General features: G+C 39.6%; 1 protein-coding gene across 4 annotated transcripts in view; it reads left to right on the top strand.

The window, feature by feature from the left end:
* The window catches only part of TBC1D4 (TBC1 domain family member 4), a 95,820-nt gene that overhangs the window by 29,421 nt on the left and 42,110 nt on the right, over positions 1-24,289 (top strand). The window contains exon 1 of one of the 4 annotated variants that reach the window (XM_063392225.1): positions 20,156-20,276. The exons of the other annotated variants lie outside the window; for them this stretch is intronic. Coding sequence (XP_063248295.1) covers positions 20,241-20,276 — 36 coding nt within the window. The 5' untranslated portion in view covers positions 20,156-20,240. Of the gene's footprint in view, positions 1-20,155; positions 20,277-24,289 lie in introns of those variants that run through there. 4 annotated transcript variants of the gene reach the window in all.

Genomic DNA, 24,289 nt, shown 5'->3' with positions numbered 1-24,289 from the left:
GTACTTTCACCCAGCTCATAAGGGCTGAATAAACAAACAAACAACCTTGATTAAAAAGAAAGTGGACTGGAACACAGTAGTGACTGTTGTTACTGCCCGGTACTAGAAGAGACAAGCTGTGGGGAAAGCTGAAATCTTAATGCTTCTGAATTTTTCTAAATGTCAGATCAAATGTGTCAGGGTTTAGTTTTCTATATTTTACTGCCAATGCTAAATAATACTAGCTATATCTTTTTAAGTGGGTAACCTTCCTAAAAATGTTTTTACTTATGTGAAAGGGTTTTTTTCCCCTCTGGAAAAATGAGGTTAGTATTTTGGCAGCGGAGAGTTGTCTCTAATGTAACAGAACTTAGTTCATCTCATGCCAAGCACCAACACTTGATATCAATAATCGTCAACTCAAGTATTACTCTTGGGTGCATTAATCATTCCCATTGTTCCATAACACAGCGGGAAAAACAGCCTTTAACAATTGCTACCAGGGAAAATTGCACAGTGGGAGTTGAAGTAGTTCTTGCAGTTGTGTAACAAAACTCCAGAATGTTTGCAACACTCTGGACCTGGAAGGGGATTCTTGTTAGTGAATGCTAGCAGTGGTTTCAGATTGAAGTGCACCATCATTTTCTCTCTTTGTGGTAATGAATTACACAGCACGTGCAAAAATATCATTCTTAAAGGATGTGTTTTTTCTCCTCGCTGTCCCAAAGAGGGTCACTTGTAGGGAATATATGACTGGCAGATTGTGACAGTCTGAATTTGAATTTCCTTACTGAATGACATTACATTTGCTGGGTGATATATTTGTAGTGTGTAGTCAGATCAAGCTTTTATAGCATTCAGTGGTGCTAGCCTGTGCTTTAGAGCATGCACATTTCAAGAGAAAAGAAGATACAGGTTATTTCCCTTCAGCTTCTTCCTAGTAAAAGTAAATAAAAGTCACGGATACTTTCTTCCCTCCTGTACCTCTCTTCATGTTGTGTTTACCATAAACGTGCTTAGAGAGAGGAACATCACTTCGTAAGACAAATGGTTTTAATTAAACTTCACATGAAGATCCTCCTGTCTTCAGAGGATGAAGATCATTTGAGAAACAAAGATTTTTCTGAGGAAGGCAAAAGATGATGTTTCCCCTGTTCCCAGTTAAAGGAATCTATTTCTTTACATTTGGGAAGATAATTTGAAACTATTTGATGCTTAGGTACATTGTTACCTTGGTGCTTTCTGAAGTGGAGGAGAATGAGACTTTCATATCTCATAAATTGGTTCAGTGTGCCTTCAAGTATGTTTCTACTAAACCCAAGCTCTCCTTCATTAGGCTGTGGCACTGGTGTGGAGTCTTCAGACCAGCTCTGGGAGTGTTAGAGGTGCAGGTGAGAGCACAAGATGTGTTCCAGCTCTTGTTAAGACCTGTCCTCCTCACAGCAAAGGTGCAGGGAGAAGAGCTCAAGTGCTGACAGCTCCACAGTAGCTCTGCCGTTCCTGTCTTTTATTTGGAGTGGTAACACAGCAGGCGTACAGCACTTCCCTCCCAGCTCAGCCAGGTGTCAGCACAGCCAGTGAGGGAGATGCTGTACACAGAGCTGGTGAGTGTGTTGTGGAGCTCTGCTTGGGTGGGCTGATGTGGTCACTCATTAGCTGCAAAGGTGGCATTTGCCTGATAACTATGCAGTGTTAGGTGTATACTTTGATGTCTGACTGGTCACTGAGACACTTAGCATTTCTAAGTCTCCCTTCCATTAAGGTTTTTTGTCTCTGGTAGTATAGTTGTATTCAAAGGGACTGGAGTTGGGTTTAGAGAGGGATTTCTTTAGTAGGAGTTAATCCAGTGTAGAACTTATCACCCAATACATGCGTAAGTCTTCTAGTGTGATCACTTGAGTGTTTTAAGCATTTATTTCAAGTTAGTAATTGATTCCTCTAAAGTGCTTGCATGCTTCCTTTCAGTTAGTGGTTTCAAAAGATTTTTAAAATATCCACTGGCTGGTGACATCTTGCTCTGCCTTTATGGTTCCAGATAGTAGGATCTGGGTAAGTTGCTAGCCTGAGTCTTATGCCTGAGAATTAATATACCCACAAAATTAAACTTGCCCTGTCTCAGGCCATCTGAAGACAAGTTGTCTTCAACAACTGACAGCTGGAAAATTGTTTGTGGGTGAAATGATGCAAACAAGATCAGACAGCATCATCTACAAATGATGACAACAAAGTAAACTGTAGGAAACCATCTGTTTGCTGGAAATTGCATGGTATTGTGAAGACAACCTTCAGTTGTCTTCAAATTGTCAAAGACGATCTCTCCTGTATGGTAACTGTAAGGCCTTTGTACGATTTGAACCTTGACACAGATTTGTTAAGTTTTTTTCCTGATTTTTTTCCTGCAAATTTAGGTGAAAAAATCAGATTTTTTTTTCTCTAGCAGTCCAAACAGAATCAATTGTAAGAGAGGTTACATACAAAATGGGCAAGGATTTATCTTTCACAGGACTCTGTGTCTCAGTATTTGAGTTTCTCTTTCAGATCTGGTACACTTTGTTTTGTCTAAAATAATAAAATCCCACAACAGCCCAAAAAATAAAGTTTCTTTGTCTGTCTTCCTCAAGCAGAGAAGTTGGCTTTGGGTGCAAAAAAGTTTTCTTTGTATGCATAATTTCATCACTGCTATGAATCAAATTCTACAAAATCATAGGATGGTAGAATGATAAAGGAGGATTTCTTTGTACAGTTTTCTAGACAGATTTGTTTTTTTCTCCAGCTTGGTAATTCCTTCTGTAGTAGACTCTACTGTTTTCTGAAAGGTCATACACTTTTATAGAAAACTGCCAGTCCGAGACACAGTTTTGGTAAAGCCAGTCCATGAATTAGGGTCTGTCATAAAGAACCTTGGTCAAACTCCTTAAACTTCTTACTTCTTAATCAATATTAGTGCCCAAAGTTAACCATCTGGACACAGCAGGACCACTTGCCATACACAAGGGAGTAGCTCAGACTGGTTTTAAAATGTTTAGTTGCTTTCTGTGAGCAAAGGTCATCGAGAAAACATTGATTAATGTCTAAAACTTGAGCAACAATTTTTTGGAAGCTAGAGAATCCCTGCTATAAGGGAAGGGCTGGAAGGGCTTTCTGCAGCTGCCAGAGCTGTCAAAGTGTGTGTGATAAATTGTTCTGTAAATGCACATGAGCTGATCCTGTAGCAACTCACTGGAGCTTTGTGATGGGACTCCCTGAGGATCCCAGGCTTGCTAGACACAAATCAGCATAAGCCTCCTTAGGATTTATCCTGCTAACCATAAACTCTGCCCAGAAATGATCCAGAGCTGGAAGCAGGCAGTGTGCTCTCTGTGAAATTGGTGTCTTTTTTCAGGCTTATGGATTAAGAAAGGAACAAGCTCTTAATGGCCACATGAGGATGTGGTGAAGGTGTAGGACAGAAAGTTGCTATTCTGACTGGAGCCTGGATGTGTGATCTTCTTTCTGTTAGAGGCTACTTACTACCTGAGACTAAAAGTGAAAGCCTTTGAAATGCATCTCTCAGATAATGCTGAATGTCAGAGGAAATGTCCTGCCTTCCTGGCTGTTGATGCTTTGGCTGATAACAAGTAGTACCCCTGGTCAATAAGCTCAAATGGCAGTTGCTCATTTAGCCAGGCTTGAGAGTTAAAGAACCTTTTGGAAAGGGTTCTTTAGGAAGATAGGAAGAAGAGATTATGGATTTTTTTTAACCTTTTTTGTTTTCCCTTTAATGCAGTTATTTTCTTCCTTGTAAAAGAAAGTTAAATTCTGGATAAAGGCAAAATTGAAGTACATAAGTTATCATAATTAGGTAGTTGGATATTATGAAATAGCCCTGTTGCCTCAATCCATTTTTTAAATGGTATCACTGAGGAATTTATGAAGGATTTGCTTTAGGAAGAATAAATTTCTTAAGAGTAAGCATTAATTTTTGACTTTTACAAGGCAATGAGGGAAAGGTAATAGGAAATAACTAGGAAGAGAATGGTAAGTAAATGAAAGGTTTTAATCTGCTCAGTATAATTCGAAAGACCAGATCAGGTTCAGTAAACTTGATTCTCATTAAAAACAACCATTTCCAATTCCTTCGGTGGAAGCCAGAGTGGATTATTTTTTCTTTATTGTTAGATATTTGAGTAAACTGGTATGGTTTAGGAGTGGTATTCTTCAATTTAGTGCTCCCACGCTGCAGCTTACACCATCTCCCCCTCCCTCATGCAGGCAGCTGGAGAGGAGAATTGGAGGCACAGAAGGCAAAAATAATGGGTTGAGGTAAGAACAGTTTATTGGAAATAGCAATGAGATAAGAAAACAAACCGTAACAGCAACAATACTAATGACAGAGGGTAGAAGAAATGAATCATGTAGGGAAAAAAAGGCATCCAATAATACATAATAGTGGATGGCTCTGTCCACCTTGTTTTTCAACCAGATGGAACTCCTTCTCCCTGGATGAGACTCTTTTCACCTTGCCCCAGCAATGGCACAAAGTGATAGTGACAGTGGTATAAACCTCTGTGTCCTGGCCATGACCCCTCAGAGCTGCTGCAAAACTTAACCCTCTCCTCAATAGAACCAGGACAACTAGAAAGTGGAAGGCTGGTTTATTTGTCTTCGGAAGTAACTCCTGCCAGTTTGGGATACTTATACAATAACCTTGGGGTTTGTATTTGAGGAGATGATAAAAATCAGAGCTGCTTGTAGTAGATTCTCACTCTATTGCTATTTCATGCTTTTGTGTTTTTTCTTAGGCACCCATACCTGGCACATTATACTTGGCTAATGGTCCACCAGATTGAGTCTGTGGAGTCTGGGGTGCCTGACCAGACACCAGCAAGAGGCAGGGCACTCTGCTGACTAACTGAGAGACTAGCTCCTGACTAACTGTTTCTGCTGTGAGAATTCAGATTCTTCAGTCCAACTCGTTTGGAAAACAGAAAGCTGTTTGGGAGTGGGACAGGGCAGGATGGTACTCAGGTACAGGTTTAAGTTCCATCTCCTACATGAGATAGCTATTGTACCTCATTCACATGGAGTAGTAAAACTCCTTTCCATCTTTTATTAACCACCCACTAAATTATTAATCTAGTCTGTTCGCTCACAAGAAATACTTTTGCCTAAAGCATGAGAAAGTAGTGGTTTGATTGACAGTAACAGAAATATTGTATGCATGAATTGCTTTAGCTCAGTTTAGAAAAGACAGTCAGTATAAGACTCAGACTAAATAGTTAAATATTATATAGCTACCTAGGATTTGAAGATTTTTGACTAGTCAAACACAGTACTTCTGCACTCACATTTTATGTGCTGTTTAGAGTTCATTTTTCTGTTGAAAACAAGTATGCCAAAAAGTTGACTTCCGTAATTTTTTTAATAATGAATTTGATTGTAGCTTAGGTAGTTGTGGCATTATCTTGCAGGATGGCAAAGTCCTTGCTGTCTCTTCCAAGGTTGAAAATTTGTTTCTGTGCATGAGGGTTGTGTAACACTCCTTGAGTTCAAACACTTAATCATTTCAGTCCTTGAAGGCATATAACAGATATTCCAGCTTGGTATTATAATGCCCTTGAAAAATACTTTGTGGAAGAAGTTGAGGGGATAGCTCTTATGCATTTGAAAAACTTGAAGTCTTAACATCTGGAAGCTGTGGATGTGCCCTGTGAGACAAGCTGATTGGATATGTGTTCTTCTGGCCATACAGCTCCATCTTGATCTAAGCTAGGGAAATGTGGTTCAATGTTTCCAGTGTTCTTAAATAGTAGGTGGTGCTCAGTGACATGCTGTGAAGTGTAAATAGGAACAGGTTGAGCTTAAACACACAAAATTGGTATAGCATTGGAGTTAATAAATAACAATCTTGATGTGCAACATTTAGCTTAATGCTCTAGAAAGTTGTGACTGTAACTGATGAAATGCTGCAATGTGTGTATGGCTGGGAGGGAGTAGGAAGGATTCAATTTGTGATCTTCACCATGCCTGAAATAACACTGTGCTAGCGTTCATGTAAAACTGTAATACAGCTTCTCATTCATGAATCGGGAAAGTCCAGATTGCTGCAGAACAAACTCTCCTGCCACTTCATGAGTTACAGACTTTCTTGTTTTGATCCATTTCCTCCTGTTTAAAAGAGATAAGAAAGATGTATTATAATATTCTGGGTACCTTAGAAGATTCAGCCAGGCTTTCAGCATTTCCTGGAAAATGAACGTGAAATTGGCCAGTGAGGTGGAGCCAGAAGTAAGAGGGAATGTAAAAACACACAAATAAAATGCACAATAAGAATTTCTTTAATATAAAGCAGTTTATGAAGTTCTTTTATTTTACACAGTCTTTCATTTTCCAGCTAATTCTATGTCTTTGGGTAGTTGCTGGGCAAGAAACTGTGTTATGCCAGCTGTAGCTGATGTTTGCTGTGCACACAGTCGTGTGTGCATTGGCCAGCTGAGCAGAACAGATGCCTCAGTACAAGCTTGTCAGTTCTGCTCTGTGTGGGCATCTGTGCTTTCCACAGCCACTTGGACACTTTCTCCTCTCTGCAGCCCACTTGGCCCTCCCCAGCAAAGGTTACTCTAAAGGTAGTCATAGCAGTCAAACTCGGTGGAAGACATGAGCCTTAGGTGCTTGTGAGACTGGAGAAGACAAGAGGGAACTGATGATGTAGTTTCAGAAGCCTTTTTTTTAACCAGGAAAGGAGGTGTACAAGGTTCATGTAGATGGTTCTTGATGTTTCACAAGGGACCTGTGATTATTTCTTCCAGTCTCATGGCTGGACATGCAACTCTTTCATTGTGAGAAGCCTGCTAGTACACAGTGATCCCTTCTTACAAAGGCAGATTGGGCACCTCTAGGTTAGCTGTGGAGATCCCAATAAGGTCTTTCACTATGATTTTCTAAATGGTAGGTGTTTCATTCCAAACACTCTTTCCTTTTGCTGTCTAGATACTGGGAAGCTCTACTTTTCCCTGAGAGGTTTAAATATTTGAAGCAAGGAATGAAGTTTTAGTGCTGCACATTGAGTGCAGCAAAAGAAAGCCATTAAATGTATGTTTGCTCTGTCTGTGCTTGGGGATGCAATTTCTCAGCATTATCCTGCTATGCCTCATGATGCTGGGGATGAAATACATGAAAAACTGCCAGTACATGAGCAGTGCTCTTATATCCCTGACTGTCCCCCAGAAAATGACTACACTTACCTCTGTGATAGACTAGGCTCATCTAAGAACAGAATTAAGACAGGCAATGTGGAATTCCAGTCTGAGTCCTGTTTCCGAAAACTAGTTTCATGTAAAAAGGAAAGAAAAAGCACGTTGTTATGGTCTGTTACACTATACCCTTATTTTGATAGTTTCATTCTGTGAAATCATAAATGATAATGTTTTATAAGCAGAAATCAGCCCTGCTTCCTGTGCTTGAATTTAATATTATCCAAAGGGTGTATGAAAAAATAAATCTCTCAAGTCCTGGTTGTTGCTACAAGCACTTGTTTGCTCGTAGGAATGGTTAAGCTGGCTATGCTTTCAGCAAAAGTTAAGATATGCAGATGCAGCCTACCGTGTTGCCTGGTTTCTGAATCCTGAAAACAAGCTTTTGAGAACAGCTGAATTTCTTCCCAGCACTATTGGGTTGAACTGAAGAACCATGGGTAGGCAAATAACTTCCTTCCTAAGAGATGAAGTTTTAGGTAGCATATATAAATGTCTTGTCTGTCATTCATGAGCCACTACAAATCAGATTATGCTCTTCATGCTACTTAAGTGCTATGTAATGTAAATCAGCTTTACTAGGGAATGAAGCATCTGAAATCTCATTTTTTGAGGTATGAAAAAATTAGAACTTGATGCCTAAAAATAATCTTGGATATAAATTGAGTATGACTTCAAAAATCAGCACTTTTGATTTTTTTCATGCAGGTCTCACCAAATTTGTGATAGTGCTTGACAGTGTGTTGAAGTGTTTCCAGTCAGAATTCACTGTGAAGCACCTGTATATCTTATCATCTAATTTGTCCAAGTTCACCTTCAACTTGCATTGTTCTGTGTTTTTGATTGCTTGGTGCAGAAAGACTCGGTGATGTATTAAAAAAAAAAATTATGGTAACTGTTTCCTTTTGCTGAAATTTGAGGGCTGGCATCTTCCAATCTTACACCTTCCATCAGATTCCTTGAATGTGTAGAAAAATGATGCTAGCAGGAGTGACTTCAGAAACACTTAACAGAGATATTAAGTGGACACTGCTAGTTCACCTTGTGTGAGCTGTTGTATTGTTTGCTAGAACCCAGCTGCTTTGGGAATGTACAAATGACACAGGTGACATGGAGGGAAAGCTTTTTCAGCTATCATTATCTTCTTGGGAAAGTTGAGCTTCATTATTTCGTTCAAGTTTTGGGAAGAGAGACTCTCTTCCTCCTCCCTGTGGAGGTTTAACTTATTCATTGTTGGCTACAAGACTTAATAAAAACTCAAATTTTTTTCCTTTTTTTTTTTTTTTTTTTTTTTTTTTTTTTTTTTTTTTTTGTTGTTTTTTTGTTTTTGTTTGTTTGTTTATTTGTTTTTGTTTTTTTGTAGCTAAGCTGCTCTTGCTTCTGATACAGAAAAAGCTTTTACAAAAGTGGTGCTGATTTTCATACAAAATTATTCTTTTTCAACTCCATAGCCTTTGCAATTACCTAATAGAAAACTTACCACGTATCTCAGATCATGAACATTCACAGGCATTTAAAACTGACCTTGGAGGTTGGTTTGAGAGAAAGGAAAGGATCTTCTGTCCTTTCACAGAGCTCTGCTGACTGGAAATGGTTGATCAGTCTGTCTGGACTCTTCTGGGCATGGCTGTGGAAGGAAAGAGATTAAAACCTCCACTTTCACAATAATGGTGAAACAGTGCTGGTGCAGGGGAGAGTCAACTGCCAGGGGTCTCAATTTCTCATCTAATTCTTGAGTGTCTGAGAAAAACAAGTTCTTTTTTTCTCCCCAAGCAGTTATACGGTAGAAAATTAAGTATTGCAGCCTTATCCTTTTAGTGATAAACTTGAGAGATCTACCAAGGAAATGAAATTGCATTTGTAAATATGTTGAATACTGTAATAAATTGTTTTCTTTTTTTTCCCTCCAGAGTAAAATAAAGAATAATTTAGCAGCTTCTGCTTTTAAAATTAAAGGCACTTGCAGAGGGTCCTCACAGAGCCTAAGAATATGGCAAAACAATATGAATGAGGGTGAGCATTGCAGCCTCTTGGGTTCTGTTCTAAGAGCCAAGCACTCTGTGCATCGTTGCAAGGCTAATTTACTGCACCTTTCTTTAGATGTGGGTGTTGCTTGACCCCTTCTTGACCTCAGGACCTCACTGAAAGAAAAAAAGAAAAGTTTTGCAGTCTGTTTTCTGGCTGTCTAAATGGGAAGCTCTTGGCTAAATGCTCAGCCTAATGTGGCTGATGATGTTAGAAGGTGAAGGTTAAGATGACAAGATCTCAAGTTAGAATAAAAATTAAGCAATGGCAGCCAGTGTTCTTTCAGGCTTGCATGTGTGCAGAGGCTTCACCGTGCAGCTGCTGATTCAGTGCAAGCTGAGTGCATAAAACCTGCATTCATCTATTTCTGTGCTGCTTGCAATAGGGCTCAGGACACATGTTCACATCCCAGTAGGTTCAGCTACCTTAGCACAGGGTGTTTTGTCAGGAAAGTGCAGTGTGTGTTTTGTCAGATAGCTCAGGGTGGTGTTCAGATAAGCAGTGAAATGATACAAGTGAAGCTTTGTTCTTAACGTGGTGAAGGGATTCTTGTGTTGTAAAAAGCAGCTCCCCCTCTCCTACTCAGTCTAATAAATATTTTTTAATTACCTGTGAACTTAAAAGCTCTGAAGCTTCAGTTTAGTCAGTTTATGAGCAACACCTGCTGGGTAGAGTAGCAGCCTCAGTTCTTTGTATTCCAGGAAAGTCTGCTCATAAAACCTGTAGAAGTGCTGGGGTGGCAAAATGGAATGATTTTTGTAAATGAATGTTTGAAAGTACGCTCTTGTTATGATTTTCAGATGGCAGGAAATAACAACGACTCTCTATATGATGGTAAAATGAGAGCAAACTTTATTCTTCTAAATTCTACTTTTACAGAGTAGTTCGGTCCCAAGAACGATTGGTTAATCAGAGTCCACACCCTTTGTCAATAACCTTGCCAGTAAACATGTTGGAAAAACACCACCTGTGGATGGTTTCTCACTTCCCAGGGTTTGCTTTGGTTTCCTCCTTATTTTTTCCCGGGCCACTTTCTCAGGCCTGTGTGAAGGCAGTATGTGATGGTTTCACACAGACACAGTGGCTGCCTGATGCCTGATTTCAGACCAGTGGCAGCATCCATACCATACGCTCTTACCTTCTGTGGGTGTGAGCATCCAACTAAGCTTAATAGAAATACACTGTCTGAAATCCTATTTCTATGTAGCTATCAGGATAAATCATAGATTTGTTAAAGTTGGAAAATGCCTGTAAGAGCATCAAAGCTAACTATTAACCTAATACTGCCAGATTCACCACAATTTTTGGTTTGATATCTTGAGAGAATCCTGGGGAGGTGGTAGCAGGGAACCTCTTCAACACCTGAACTCTGAGATGAGTCTATTCCTTTCCAGCTGCATGCACAAACCCTTCTAAGGATCAGCTGTTGGGAAGTGGGGGGTTTCCCCTTCCAGTAGGAGTTTCTTCTGTCATCTTGTCACCACTTTGGTAGTTCTTCTAAATTTGAGGCTTTCCTATCATGGGCCGCATAAATTGTAAGTTAAAAAACATTTAGGCTGTGCACTGTAGTTTTGATAAATGCTTGGGAGTTTCAGTGTTGGGTTGACATCAAGTGTGTTTTTAGCAGCTTACTATTTTTAAAATCCTCTTTTCAAAGCCTTCTAATTGCATAAAAATTTTTCTAAATGTCTGTTTGGTTTTTTGGGGGTTTTTTGTTTTGTTTTGGTGGGGTGTTTTTTTTTGGTTTTGTTTTTTTGTGGGTTTTTTTGTGGTTTTGTTTGTTTGTTTTGTTTTTTGTTTTTTTGGTTGTTTTTTTTTTCAGAATTAAATTGTAGTATATTCCATAAACTGGACAAAATGATGCTTTTATTTTTTTTCTTAGAAGAATAAATGACAAGTATTTTACTTGTCAAATTACTTGTAAATTTGTAGACTATGAAATAAGACATAACTTAAAGTTTGAGAGGAATCCTGATTTCTGAGTAGCAGAAAGTTTTATTGAGGTGGAGCTATTTGTGAAGTCTGTGCATCATGGACAGTTCTTATCTGCTTGGAAATTCACAACAAGCAGTCAGTGTAGCTTATAAACAATACAGGATTATTGATAAAATCTACTTGCAAAGATGACTGCCTGTATTTCTGGTAAAATACTTGTTACAGTCAACATCTGTTACAGCCACATGACTTCAATTTGATCTTAATTTCCTGCCTATGGTCATAGATACGGAAGAAAACCCTAATAAAATACTAGGATTGCCAGTTGTTCTTCACCAGTGTCCTAATCTTACACTATTTGTGTATTTTCCATTGGAAAGAAACTCCTGGTGTCTTAAACCCTCTGTTTCACCTTCATGCGACTTAGGAACATGGTATCATACCAGGATGTTACTACATGACATGCATCTGTTGTTACCTAATCTGTTTCTTTGAAGTGCTGCCTTAAAATCATCCTGCTACTTACCAATATATCCACTTAAACCAGTGACTGATTTTCAGAAGTGACAACTTCTGATGCTTTAGATAGTTTTATTTTTTTAACTCAAAAGACTGTTATTCCTTGGTTGTACATAAAAATTTCAGATCTGCCAATCCAGTAACTTGTAACAGGCTTTGTTCTGTGTCCCTGTTATTGACTGAGTGTGTGTGTGTGAGTATTTTGTTTTCTTTCCTTTTCCTTTGATTAGCTATTATTTCATAGATTGCTTTCCTCTTGTGTTCTTAATATGAAAAGAGAGCACAAGTTTTAAATTTGCTGTTCACTACCTGTTTTTTACCATATGCTATTGGGGCTTACAGATTCCTTGTAACAACTCTATTGCTTCTTCTGTGGTCCTTCTAGAGCCTCTGTCTGCTATGGTCAGCCTCAGACCTGGCATCATCTAAATAAATTGGGCTAACAATGATCATGAATCTGCTACTAACTGAAAGTAACACAGTTTTTCAAGTGTTACGTGCTGGTAGCAATTCCAAATTGTTTAATTCCAAGACTGGTGTTTATATGTGATGCATCTTTGAAGGAGTCCAACAGACTGAACAAGGATTGTGATAGGCATAAATGGCATAAAGTGGCTCCTTTCGTACTTTCTCTGCTTGGGTAGAAGAGGAGCAGTACTTTTAGTGTGGTATTAAATTGAACATCCAAGTCTGGGGTAGCTATTCCCAGTGTTCCCATGAAGGCAAAATAAGATGTTAAAATCTCTTTATAGGTTCAAACACATGGGGAGCAACCTCAGCTGGGCAGGTTGTTAACACTGCAGAAAACTTCTCTCAACTGGCACTTTGAAACTGTGTATATACCCAGTGCTGGGTTTGGGAGCAGACATATCTTTTACATTTTCCTATTACTTTCACTTATGATTTTGTCATTGTTTGTTCCAGTGGTTCATAACCCTCTCATAAAGGTCTCCTCCAGTGAAAAAAATAAAAAAAAAACCCAAACAGAAAAATTTACACACTGGTGGACTTGACTTCTGTTTATGAAAAAATATGGATGGAGATGTTAATATATTCAATTTTATTTCTGTTCATGTAAATCCCTTTGAACTACATCTTGGGCTATGAGTTCCATAGTGGCTTCTGGAATGGATTGTGTATTTTTCAGATTTTGCTTCTAGCTGAAGTCCATATTAATTTCTGAACTCTTATAAGTTCTGATAAAATTCTCTTGATAAGGCATGAATCTGTTAAATCTGCTTCATTGTGTCATAACTCTCTTTTGAAGTTACCTAAAATATGCAAGATGTTAAGTTTTTACAAGAACAAAAACACAGAAATGATCCAATTTGTGTCATATGTGAGCTGCTGCTCCTAGAGAGCTCTTGAACAAACAAAAAACTGCAGCACTTGGGACTATGCCAGATGGTTTAAAAATTCCCTAGAGAATAAATAAATCTAACTAGTGTTGTATATTCCTATACACTTGAGGTTACCCTTGAAGTTTAGATATTTGTTGTTTCTCCTTGACATTCACTGGTATCTACCATATAGAAATGTAGGGAATTGTTTTGGAAGCTCTTGTGGGTGTCACAGGTGTAACTGGAAGGCATACCTGTGAATCCCACCGGAGAAAGACATACATACCTTGTCTTCCAAGTTTGGATGCTGGGAATCACAGAAGAGGTAGCTAGAAAATATGCTTAAATTTCATGATACAATGTTTCCTCACTAGCTTTGCAAAACAAGTTTCGGCCTTGACTTCAGTGAGAACAGGATATTCAGACATGACCAAGAATAGTTTCCTAACACAGATAATTCCCAGATCAACTAAGCTCCCTCAGGGGAGAAAGAGTTGATGAGCAGGAGGAATGAAGTTCACTGCTTAGGGGACCTTTTTTCTGGTTTCTGGTAATAGTTTGTGTGTTCACTGCTAACTCTCATCAGCAAAATGACTTCCAGTTGCAGAGAGAAATCTTTCGTAATCTCAGCTATTGGAAGTAAAAAATAAGGTATAGAATGACAAAGTTGTGGGTAAACTGAGTTTTAATTTCCTCAGTCCAGAGAGGACTGTTGACTTCTATGAGAGAACAATTCACATACTTATTTCTGAAACTTTAACTTATTTGAAGGGGTATCTTGCTTTGATGGCAGCTGAGCATGACAAGTAATACCTTAGGTGAAATTATAAAGAAACTCCTATAGTAAGGTGAAGTGAATGGGATTTGCATTAGTCTTTCTAAATATCTTATTTAAATGTCATGAGAACACTGTTGTGTCAGTGACAAAATCACTCTTTCCTTCTTGTCCCTCGCCCATCAGACCAGAAATAAGAGTTTCTATTTCCAGGCCAGACCAGGAGCCACATGGTGGGATTTGCCGTGTTACATCGAAGTATGCTTTTACCAAGCCCTAGACATTTGGTCTGTGCTGCCCTTCTCCTTTACAACCAGGGAACATTTCTTACACAGGTACCCAGCTAAGATGTGCTAACAGTACTGGTGTGGGGAGCTGCCCTGGCTGGACTCCAGACACCCACCAAAGGCTCCCTCTCACTCATTCTCAGCTGGACAGGGGTGAGAAAAATATAACAAAAGGCTGGTAGGTTAAGGTAAGGACAGGGAGAGATCACTCACCAATTATTGTCATGGGCAAAGCAGACTCAGCTTGAGTATAATTTATTATCAGTCAAATCAGAGTAGAATAATGAGAAAGAAAACCAAATACTGAAAACACCTTCCCCTCACCCCTCCCTTCTTCTTGAACTTAACTTTACTCCTAACTTGCTCTACCTTCTTCCCCCTCAGTAGCTCAGGGGAACAGGGAATGACAATTCATCACATATTGTCTCTGCCACTCCTTCCTCCTCAGGAGCAGGACTCCTCACACTCTTCTGCTCCAGTGTGGGGCCCCTCCCACAGGAGACAGTTCTCCACCAGCTTCTCCAATCTGGGTCTTTCCCATGGGTGCAGTTCTTGAGGAACAGAGTGCTCCAGCATGGGCCCCTCCCACAGGGTGTAGTCCTTCAGGAACAGGCTGTTCTTGCATGGGTCTCCTGCTGGAGTCCTGCCAGCAATCTGTCTCCACTGTTGGCTACTCTCCCTATGGGTCCACAGATCCCTGCCAGGAGTCTGCTCGTCATGGGCTTCCCATGGAGTCACAATCCCTTTTGATCTTCCACTGCTCCAGTGTAGCATCCTCCAAGGGCTGCAGGTGGATCTCTGCTCCAGAATGGATCTCCATGGGCTGCAGGGGCACAGCTGCCTCACCGTGGTCTGCACCACCAGCTGCAGAGGAATCTCAGTGCTGGCACCTGGATCAGCTCCTGCCCCTCTTTTCCTCACTGACCTTGGTGTCTGCAGGGCTGTTCCCCTCACGTGTTCTCATTTTTCTGTCCTAGCTGTCATTGCACAGGTTTTTTCCACTTCTCAAATGCATAATCCTGGAGGGGCTACCACCATCACCACTGTGGTAGGTGATGGGTTTGTCCTGGAGCTGGCTGGCATTGACTTTTTTGGACATTCGGAAAACTCTGGGAGCTTCTCATGGAAGTCACCCCTGCAGTCCTCTTTGCTACCAAAACCTTGTAATGCATGCCTAGTAGAACTACTAAAATGAAGATGCTGTTAGGGAAGGTGAAGCATTGTGGGCTTTGCTCTGTATTAATAATGAACAGAAATTCCAGACTTCTTGGGTTATTTTGTCACTGTATTGCTAGGCATTCATTAAGCCAATGCTACTCTTTCTGTGAATATTGTTATCAAAAAGTTAGCTGCAGTTACTTAATGCAGCCTAGCTGTTCTTCTTACCTCTGTGGTCTCAAGCCGACTGCAAAAATCATACTGTTTATGCTGTCAGGCAGTGCTGTGCAGCTGCTGGTGCAGAAATACCTAGCAAGTACCAGGCACAATAAATTCAGAAAATGAAGTTTAGCAGTACTGAAATAAGTAGCATCTACCAGTAGCAATTGGTGAAGCAGTGCAAAAGTTACTTTACCTGATGTATATGGAAATGTTGCCTAAAATAATGAGTAGAAACTCCCTGATGAGCTCAGAAACAACTCATTCCCACCCATGTTGACCCTATATACCTATTGTGCTTTCTTACTTACACAGTGATTAAGAGTTTCTACACTCCCATTTTCCCTTCAGTTTTGTAGAACTCATATTCATAACCAAAACAAAATGCTCTCACAGACTTTTTGGAAATATATCTATATAAATGGTCTCTTGGGTCTTTATCACACCCTTAGCCTACTCTTCATGTATGTCACCACTGGTGCAAGAGTCTTGCCTTATAAAGCTGTTTCTCTGAAAGGTCCTTACTGTCTGTTTACTTTAGTGACTCCTTTATATCAAAACTTTCTGGGAAAGCATTTTCCTTTCTGTTGCCCCTGGGTCTTGTGAGTTGTTTTTGGTTTGGTTTGGTTTTTTGTTTGATTTATTATTAATAGTAGTAACAGTAAGTCTGTAGCTCTTTTAGAATTTCTCTATGTCAAAACGTAGAAGGACCATGCATTTAATTACTTTCAGCTATTACATTTGAAATACTTGCCCATCCAGCTGTGTCTGTATGGATTTACCTTTGAACATTATTACTATCTAATGATTTCATTCTCTTTACAGCTACCATAAGCAGCTGATGAAATCTTAGTATTTTAAACAGTTAGTGATTGACAAGATTAGACTAATGTGACTCCCAGGAAGAGTACAATCTAGTGTTGTGTGCTGTGCTAACTTTGCCTTCACGTGTGGTATTCATTATTCCCCTGACTCCTAGGCAAAGTGGTGGTTCCAGACTTTGGTGCTGGAGGAAGTCTAGATAGGTGGAAGTTCCCAGCACCTTGTTTCGAAGCATTCCATAATTCAGCATCTGGATGAGTATGGCTTTGAAATGGCTGTGTTTATGCTTGGGTTCTTTGCTGGTTGTTATCTGGGAAGAGTTAATTGTACTACTAGTTGTTCAGGCATTTGATACTGTCACAAGACAATGCAGTTGCTCTTGTGAGCTGTGAGATTAGAGACAAGCTGGAACGTGTGGAAGGTGTGTATTTCCAAAGTACTAGAAACTATTGAACATTACTTGGCAGACATGGTGAAGCTGTTGAAATGCTACTAGGTTGCAATCTATTTTCTTTATAGTCTGTCCACATTCTCCGATGAATCACGTGCATTTGTCTTTCACAGTTTCGTAGTGAAGGTTCTTGTGATAAAAAGAGCCTTGAACCCAGTAGTAACACTTTTTGTCTCCGCCACAGTATCACCTGCTGCTTGACACTGCTTTCAGTGTCCAATTTTCTGTAAGCAGAGACTTTTTAAAGGAAAGTTTGTAGTCTGAAACCTCCCACTGCAGTTGAGAGTTTGTGGGACAACATAAAATAGGAAAAGAACAAACTCCTTACTTTCAAGTCACTGAGGAATTCTAGCCTCATTAAGGGAGCTAGAAGTTATTGTAGTGCCTGACTTTTCTGGACCAAGTATACCCACATCTGCTAGACTGAATGGAATCTAATTTTTCCCATCTCCCAGAGTCAGCACTGAATTAAACCACTTACCATCTTCTTCTTCAGTGATAGTAGAAAAAGGTGGTTATTGTAGCCAAATGGGTTATAAATGTGGTGTCATCCATGGGTATCATGGTAGATTTTAACTAAATCTGGGATGAGACTCACTTTAGGTGTCCTCATGATCTGCCGTGTGGGAGTCCTGAAATCTTGATCTCTTGACTAGGGAAAAACAGACCAAAGTGTGTTCATTTCATAGTGAATCAATATGTTAGTTAATATTTTAAATTTGAAGTCTTGAGAACTTCTATCTGAAACTACAGAATTAAAAAATTGCTACCTTCTTAAACGTGGTGAATGGAGCATTTATTTCAGTATTGCCACTTTAAATCTGCTAAAATGAAGTTCATGACTTTCTGATCTGTATTGGAGAAGTAGATATTGACCATAAATGGGCAAAATACTTCAATGAGCTCTCCAACTTTTCCCCTCACCCCTCCAAAAGGAAATGAATGCAGAGAATGCATTAATTGTTTGGGACTGCCCACGTGACAGCCTTATCTTCTCAGGCAAGCCCTTTTAAAAATAGGGTATGTGTTAAACATGATGGAGTTTTAAAAACAACATACTTAATGAACCTCTTACTAGAGCTGCAAAGTTAAGCTAAAACACAGTTTTCAGGAGAAAATTCCTTGCTAATATCTGAACTTGTGCTTTTGTAGTTTATAATAACTTGGGTTAAAGAAGTTTAAGAAGACCTGCTGTTCCAAGCAAGCTGTACTTTGCTAAGTCTTTCACTGGGTACTGTGTCCTAAACTTGCAAACAAACTTGCATATGCTCAAAATATAAAACTGGTAGATGAATTGTTTTACTAATCTATATATTCAAGAGCATAAGGATCATTGTGAGACCTCTGTGCTGAGGTACTGACACCTCTGTGGGTTTCAGAGTACTCAAGGTGGTTGAATGTGAGCTGTGTCTGAAAGGTGGAAAAGCACCAAGCCTGACTGGCCTAAACATAGGAGCAAAGTACTGAGTGCAAGAACCTTCCTTGCTTAAGCACTGCTGCTCTTGTGCTATGCTGTCACTGCTGTCACTGAAGTTCTTTGATACACTGCTGTAGTGCTTGCATAGCAATATAAAGAAAGACACCTATTGTCTGCTCAGGCATCTAAACTGCCTTGTAACTCTTAGACATTCTTTCCTGTTAAGGAACTTGATCCACCTTCTATCACTATGCTGCTTAAATTTGGATATTTGGCATAGAAGCATCTTGTGTGTGTGTAGTGCACAGAATGCGTTACGTGGTCCACAAGTTTCCAGATGCACATTAGATATTGTGGTGGTTTGCTAAATTTATGCTGTGCAGCTCTGGTACTTTTTTCTGCTTGTTGACTGTATCAAAAATCGACAGTGTTAGTAATTCCTGGATTGGTCTTGCGTAAGAACTATTTTGAAAACTGAATTTATTTTATTGTAGCTTGCCTATCTAAAAAAAAAAGATCTCTCTTTAGGCTGGTGTAGTAGTAGTCTTCAGCTTTGCCTTCAGCAGGAGTTTGTGATCTCCCCAGTATGTGGCATGAGGCTGAATGTCACAGTAAAATACATGCACTGCTCTGTAGCAGTTCTTTAAAAGCAAACCTAGGAAAAATATAGGCCAGGCAAATAGAAGGAAGACTGTCTCCAGAAAGCAAAACTTTATTCTATGCAATCCTTTAATGTTCCTCTATGCAATACTTTAATGTGTTTTCTGATGCTTTAAGCTTTGGCTAAATTCACGAGCCTGTAGAGAAGAGATGTGAAAGCACCAGCTGCCAGGGATGGGGATGGCAGTTAGCTTGGAGCTCCAAAAACTGCTTTCACTGAAACTTCCTTTGCCAGTCCCTGTGTTCCAGCTTTCTGCTACTGGGCTTGTGTTGGGTTAGCCCAGACATGCAGCAGAATGGAGGTGGTGGCAGATGCTTGTTACTGCCTGCTGAGAACCTGACTTGAAGTTTTCTAAACTGTTATTTTTAGACTGTACAGTAAGTGCAGATGGGTTATAGAAATGTTTAGTAATTTGGCTGTTACTCCTTTCTCTTTGAGATAGCATTTCTCTTGGCTGCAAATCCTCCTTATTTCTGTAAAAAAGATAGTCAGTATTCCTTCAGCAGTAAGTCAGCTGATGGAGGCAGATTCTTCTGTTCTAGTTTCTGAATACCTCTAGCATAAACAAAGTCAGCAAATTGTTTGTGTGACTGTGTAAGTTGAATCACACCAACCTGGTCTTTTATGTCTTTATTGGAAAGATGCAGTTTTAATGGTGAAAACTGTTAACTGGAGCACTGTCACCAGAGTGGAAAGCAGCAGAATGCAGCAGTTTTACAAGTGCAACGGGTCTGAATGATCAGTGCTGGACTACCTGGATGGCAATAAAAACATTTCTCGCAGTTAAAGGAAAACAGTTTTTTCCCTCTCCCACCCTTCTTTCCAGTTGAGAATAGTTACGGTATCTGCACTTTGGCTGGCATTTGGTTGTGTTTTTTTTAAGATAAGAACTTTACCTCCTTGTCAAATGCACAGCAGGATATGATACGCAGCTTATTTTGTCTCTGTTCGTGTTTCACTGCTGTGGCTGGGTTCTTCTATCTTGTGGATATGCAAGTTAACACTAACTGAAAGGAGAGTCATTCCAATTGCTCCTAATTTTTTCTCACATTGTGTTGGTGATGTCAAACTCTCAGTAATTAGCAAAGTGCAGGGTGTTGATTTCTGAGCTGTATCCCGTTTCTCTTTTGTTTGCTTTTAAGTGTACATAACTTGATCATGAGTGGGATGCATTATTCAAACCCGAGGCAGTGCGGATGCTTCCAGCCCCAAGTCAGGAAATACTTGACTTTTGAAGAATAACGGCTGCACGGATCTCTGGCTCTGCTGTGATATCATGGACCGAGCCAGAGGAAGTGCCGTGACAGCACTGCCAGCCCTTTGTGAGAGGGGGATCCTTTCTGCACTCACTTATGCCAGGACTCTGTCCCTGAGTCTTGGTGTTCGTGACACTAAGGTTTGGTGACAGTTCTGCTTGGACATGCCTCTGCTTCTGAGCTGGATCTCACACCAGAAGGTACTGACTGCTCCTGTCGTGTGTGTGTGTGTGTGTGTGAAGTTCATTCATCCCCCGTCTCTTTGTACGGTGCAAGGGAGCTGCCTCTGCACTTTGCGTGGTAATGGAGTGAGAGGATTGAGCTTTTTCCTTGTTTTGAAAATAGTTGCCTTGCTAGAAATGCTGTCATTAAGTAGTCACATTTATTAGGCATGTTTGTTAGATTAGTACTTCACAGTCACACTTCTGTTTATAAGCCTTATGCTGTGAAGAGGGGCTTTGCTTTGTTAATAAATTCCAGACTGAAATTTTCCATGTGGAAGCTAGACACAAATTAGGAAGGGCTGCAGCTTCTCTACAGCGAAATTCCGTTCATCTGTGGAAATAATGGAATCCAGCCAGTGAATTTTGTTCTTCTTTGTAATATTTATAGCATTCAAGTTCTAAGTTTGGATTAAAATTGAAAGCACTGCTCAGTAATTACCAAGGGACGCATTTGAAAGTTATCACTCCAGCAAAAAGGGGACACCCACTTTTTTTCACTGGAGGCTCTTGTAGCCCTGTCTAATCCAGTCTTTCTTCTGGACGTAACTGTCTTCAAGACTTGACAGAAAAAACTAAACCAAAACAACTGAGTGTGTTAAATAGATCAGTTTAATAGATCAGCTTAAACAGTTTAAGGGTTCGATTTCCTTATATTCAGGTGAATACTGAAAACCGGTACAATAACTTATTTAACCTTTTAATTTTGTTCTACTGTTACAGCTGGTAGTAGATGTCCAGGAAGATTGTCAGTGGTCCTTGTGGTTTCAGGAGTAAGAATTGCATTTCTCCTCTCTGGCTGCTTAATTTAATGAGATTTCTGCAGGGAAATACTAGAACTTGAAAACACATTAGTAAGTTTTGACTGTTTCAGGAGTCTGCTGTCTTAATATTCGTAAACTGATTTCTAAAAGTAGTTAAGAATTTTCATTCAGGTAATTCAGTATTTTAAAAGCTCTGTTCTGCTTATTAGCTTAACTTTGCCCTGCAATTTTGACATTGAGAGATAGTAAGCTAATATCCAAATCCAAAAAAGTTACACAACTTTGATGGCGAAACTTCTATGACTGGGATTTCTTGATACACAGAGGGGCAAAATGTCGAAACCCAATGATATATGTCAAAGAAATGTGTAAAAAGCCATACTGGGATGTATGCTTGATAATTATGTAACTTTTCCTGAACCTTGCATTTCAGGAAAACACAGATGCAAACTGTTGTTCAGACTCCACTTGATCCCCCCACTTAGGGGTTTTGCTCAAAGTCAAATCCTTACATGAAAATACTGTACTCTGATCAGGTACATCTCAGAAGTAGCTCTTGGTTCTTGATAAGAATGTCCCACTCTGGGAGTGAAGAGGGTCAGGTGTAACAGCACAGGCTGGCCACTGTCAGTCATTGAGTACATCAGCAGCAGCACACAGTTACTCCTGTACACTAAAGGCCTGTGAAATTCATGTGCATGACTAATAGCCTGGCAGTGTTAGCATCTGTCTTAAATGTTATACTTAAAGCTGTTTTTACAACATGCTACTATGAGTACCCATGAACAACTAACAAGCATCTGGAACAGTTTCTGGGCTGTTAGATGTTAGACAGATGTTAATTATCAATTGTGATATCCCTGTATTGCATTGCATTGTTTTTGTCTTCATCTCTATATAAGAACTATTCACAACCACAGAGATGAAACAGGTCTCAAAATGTTGATTTTGATACTTTATTTTAGTTCTGTCTATTGGTTGGAGAAAAAAAAGAATGCTGATGAGGGAGCACCCAAAAAATAACATAGCCTGTAAAAAGTTTACCTAAACAAAGCAGGTAATAAGGATTGTTTGGACTGTATGAGCTGAAACCCCTGCTCTAATGCTAGGATCCCTCTATGCACAAGTGAAAATACTGTAGCAATTTATGTATTGCAAAACTTTCTGGGGAGCAGAGATACTGAAATAACAACTGTGGCTTAACTACTAGTGTCTGAAGAGCATACACAATCTGGAAAAGATGGAAGTAAAAGTGATAAACAGCAAGATACTTAGGGTGGTGGGTTTTTCTAAGTAGAATTGCAGTTACTTAAAAATCTGTGCATTTGTGAAGGAGAACTCTGACAGAAGATGAATGGATGGGTATTACTGTTAGGGTAGAATTGGTAGTGTCTTATCCCCAGCCTATCTGGACATTTGCTGGTGAGGGAGAGAGAGGGAAGGATGTTAGGAGGCTATTCAGTATTTTTAGAAAGAGTTAGGAATATCCAGGGTTTTTTGTCTTAGAGGTGATGAGCAGGAGGCAAAACCCAGTTATTGGAGTGGAAGTGATGATACACTTTAAAAAAATTAAGTTGCTGATTAAACAGCTGACAATGGTTACTCTAGTTGATTGTGTGTAAAGTGTATGCATTTTGAATAGAATTATCATTTGTCACTGTACTTTGAATAGAAATATATGTGAATTGCCCTGTAACAGCTCCTGGATTCTAAAAACGGAAATTTTAATTAAAAGATAGCTAGTTTGTGAATTTTGTTAAAATAGAGAACTAAGGAATTTAAATTCTAGAGCTTCTTTAAGCACAGGCCATAGAGAGAACAAGAGACTGATCAGTGGAAAAAGAGCTTCCTCCTGGAATGCAAACGGGCAGGTGCAAAGTGAGGATTGTGCATGTGCAGCTGAACTGCCATGGCTGGGAGGAAGTGCACCTTGGGTGATGGTAAAGCAGCCTAAAGTGAGAATGGGGGAAGAATAGTGACACTCTCGTATCAGTGTCAGATCTAGACTTAGCTTTTAGCCTCACTGAAAACTGAGATCATGGTGACATCTAAAGGGACACAAGCCAAACAGTCAGCAGACCTTAGGGTAATTGAACTTCATTTTGCAGTAAATGAACTGGAAGCAGATTTGAGTTGAATGCCCAAGCGATGAGGAGTGTGTAATGGGAGATGGGGACTAAGATGAGGTAATTTTCCACTGTGACTTGCAAAAGTGTTGGTATATGAGATTGCTGCCTCAGTAGCAAGCTTCAGCTGGTGTCATGTGACTCAAAGAAAGAGATACTGTAGGGGCATGGATTATTTACTAAGGTGTGACTTTAAAGTTACCTTATTTTAATAGAAAAAATCTTTAGATTTTATAGAAAAATATCAAATTTTACAGTGGGAAGCTGTATAGAATACGAAAGCTGATGATTGATTATATTGGATTAGTTGAGTGTTGAGAAGTGATTTCTCTTGCAAAGAAAGTTGGATTGATGATCTCTCTTTATCTCATTGTCACTAGTAAGTTCCCCAATGAACATAGTGTGATGCCATTCACACTATGTACTTCTAGAGAAAATGGGACATGTGGGAAAGAGGTATGGTTCAGAAGAGTAGGTACTGTCAAAAGAACAACTATTACCACTCTGATCTGCAGTTAGTAGAGTTGGGTAAGTCCTTGTTTTCTTTTGTGAAGCCAAAATGAAAACCGAGCTTGCATATTAAATATGTAGGTACTGAGAGCAGACTCCTCCCAGGGTGATGGGGATAAAATGGAGGAAGAACCAGGTGTCTTTGAAAGACAGTGTGATACAGGGCTGAAATTGTGACTTTCTTCTAGAGACGTGCAGTTCTGCCCTACAAGGTGTAGTAGGGGTCTGTGCAGAGGAGAAGAGAGATTTGTGTGGGCCACTTAATTGCACAATGACTAGGCAGCAGAGAAGTGTGACCTTAAGGTGAACTGTGTCATAGGATGGATGAGGCAAGGTTTTTATAGTTGGTAGTAAGTGAGACCTAATGCAATTGTACATGGTACTTCAGTAAAATGTCCATATTCTTGCTACCTCTATTCCAGAACTGTCAGTTGAAATTGATGGAGATTGCTGGTCTCTTTTCCACTAAACTGCTCCCAAAACAGTCTTAAGAATAGAATAAGTGGCTCTGCAAAATAAAAACAAAGGAACAGTGATGGCCTTTCACAGAATACAGCATTAAACATGCCAGTGTGGGCAGAGGACAATGGAA

Source organism: Prinia subflava, chromosome 3, assembly GCF_021018805.1.
Source record: "Prinia subflava isolate CZ2003 ecotype Zambia chromosome 3, Cam_Psub_1.2, whole genome shotgun sequence".
Classification (NCBI taxonomy): domain Eukaryota; kingdom Metazoa; phylum Chordata; class Aves; order Passeriformes; family Cisticolidae; genus Prinia; species Prinia subflava.
Note: the sequence above shows the minus strand (reverse complement) of the source record. Positions and strands in the feature narration are given on the sequence as shown.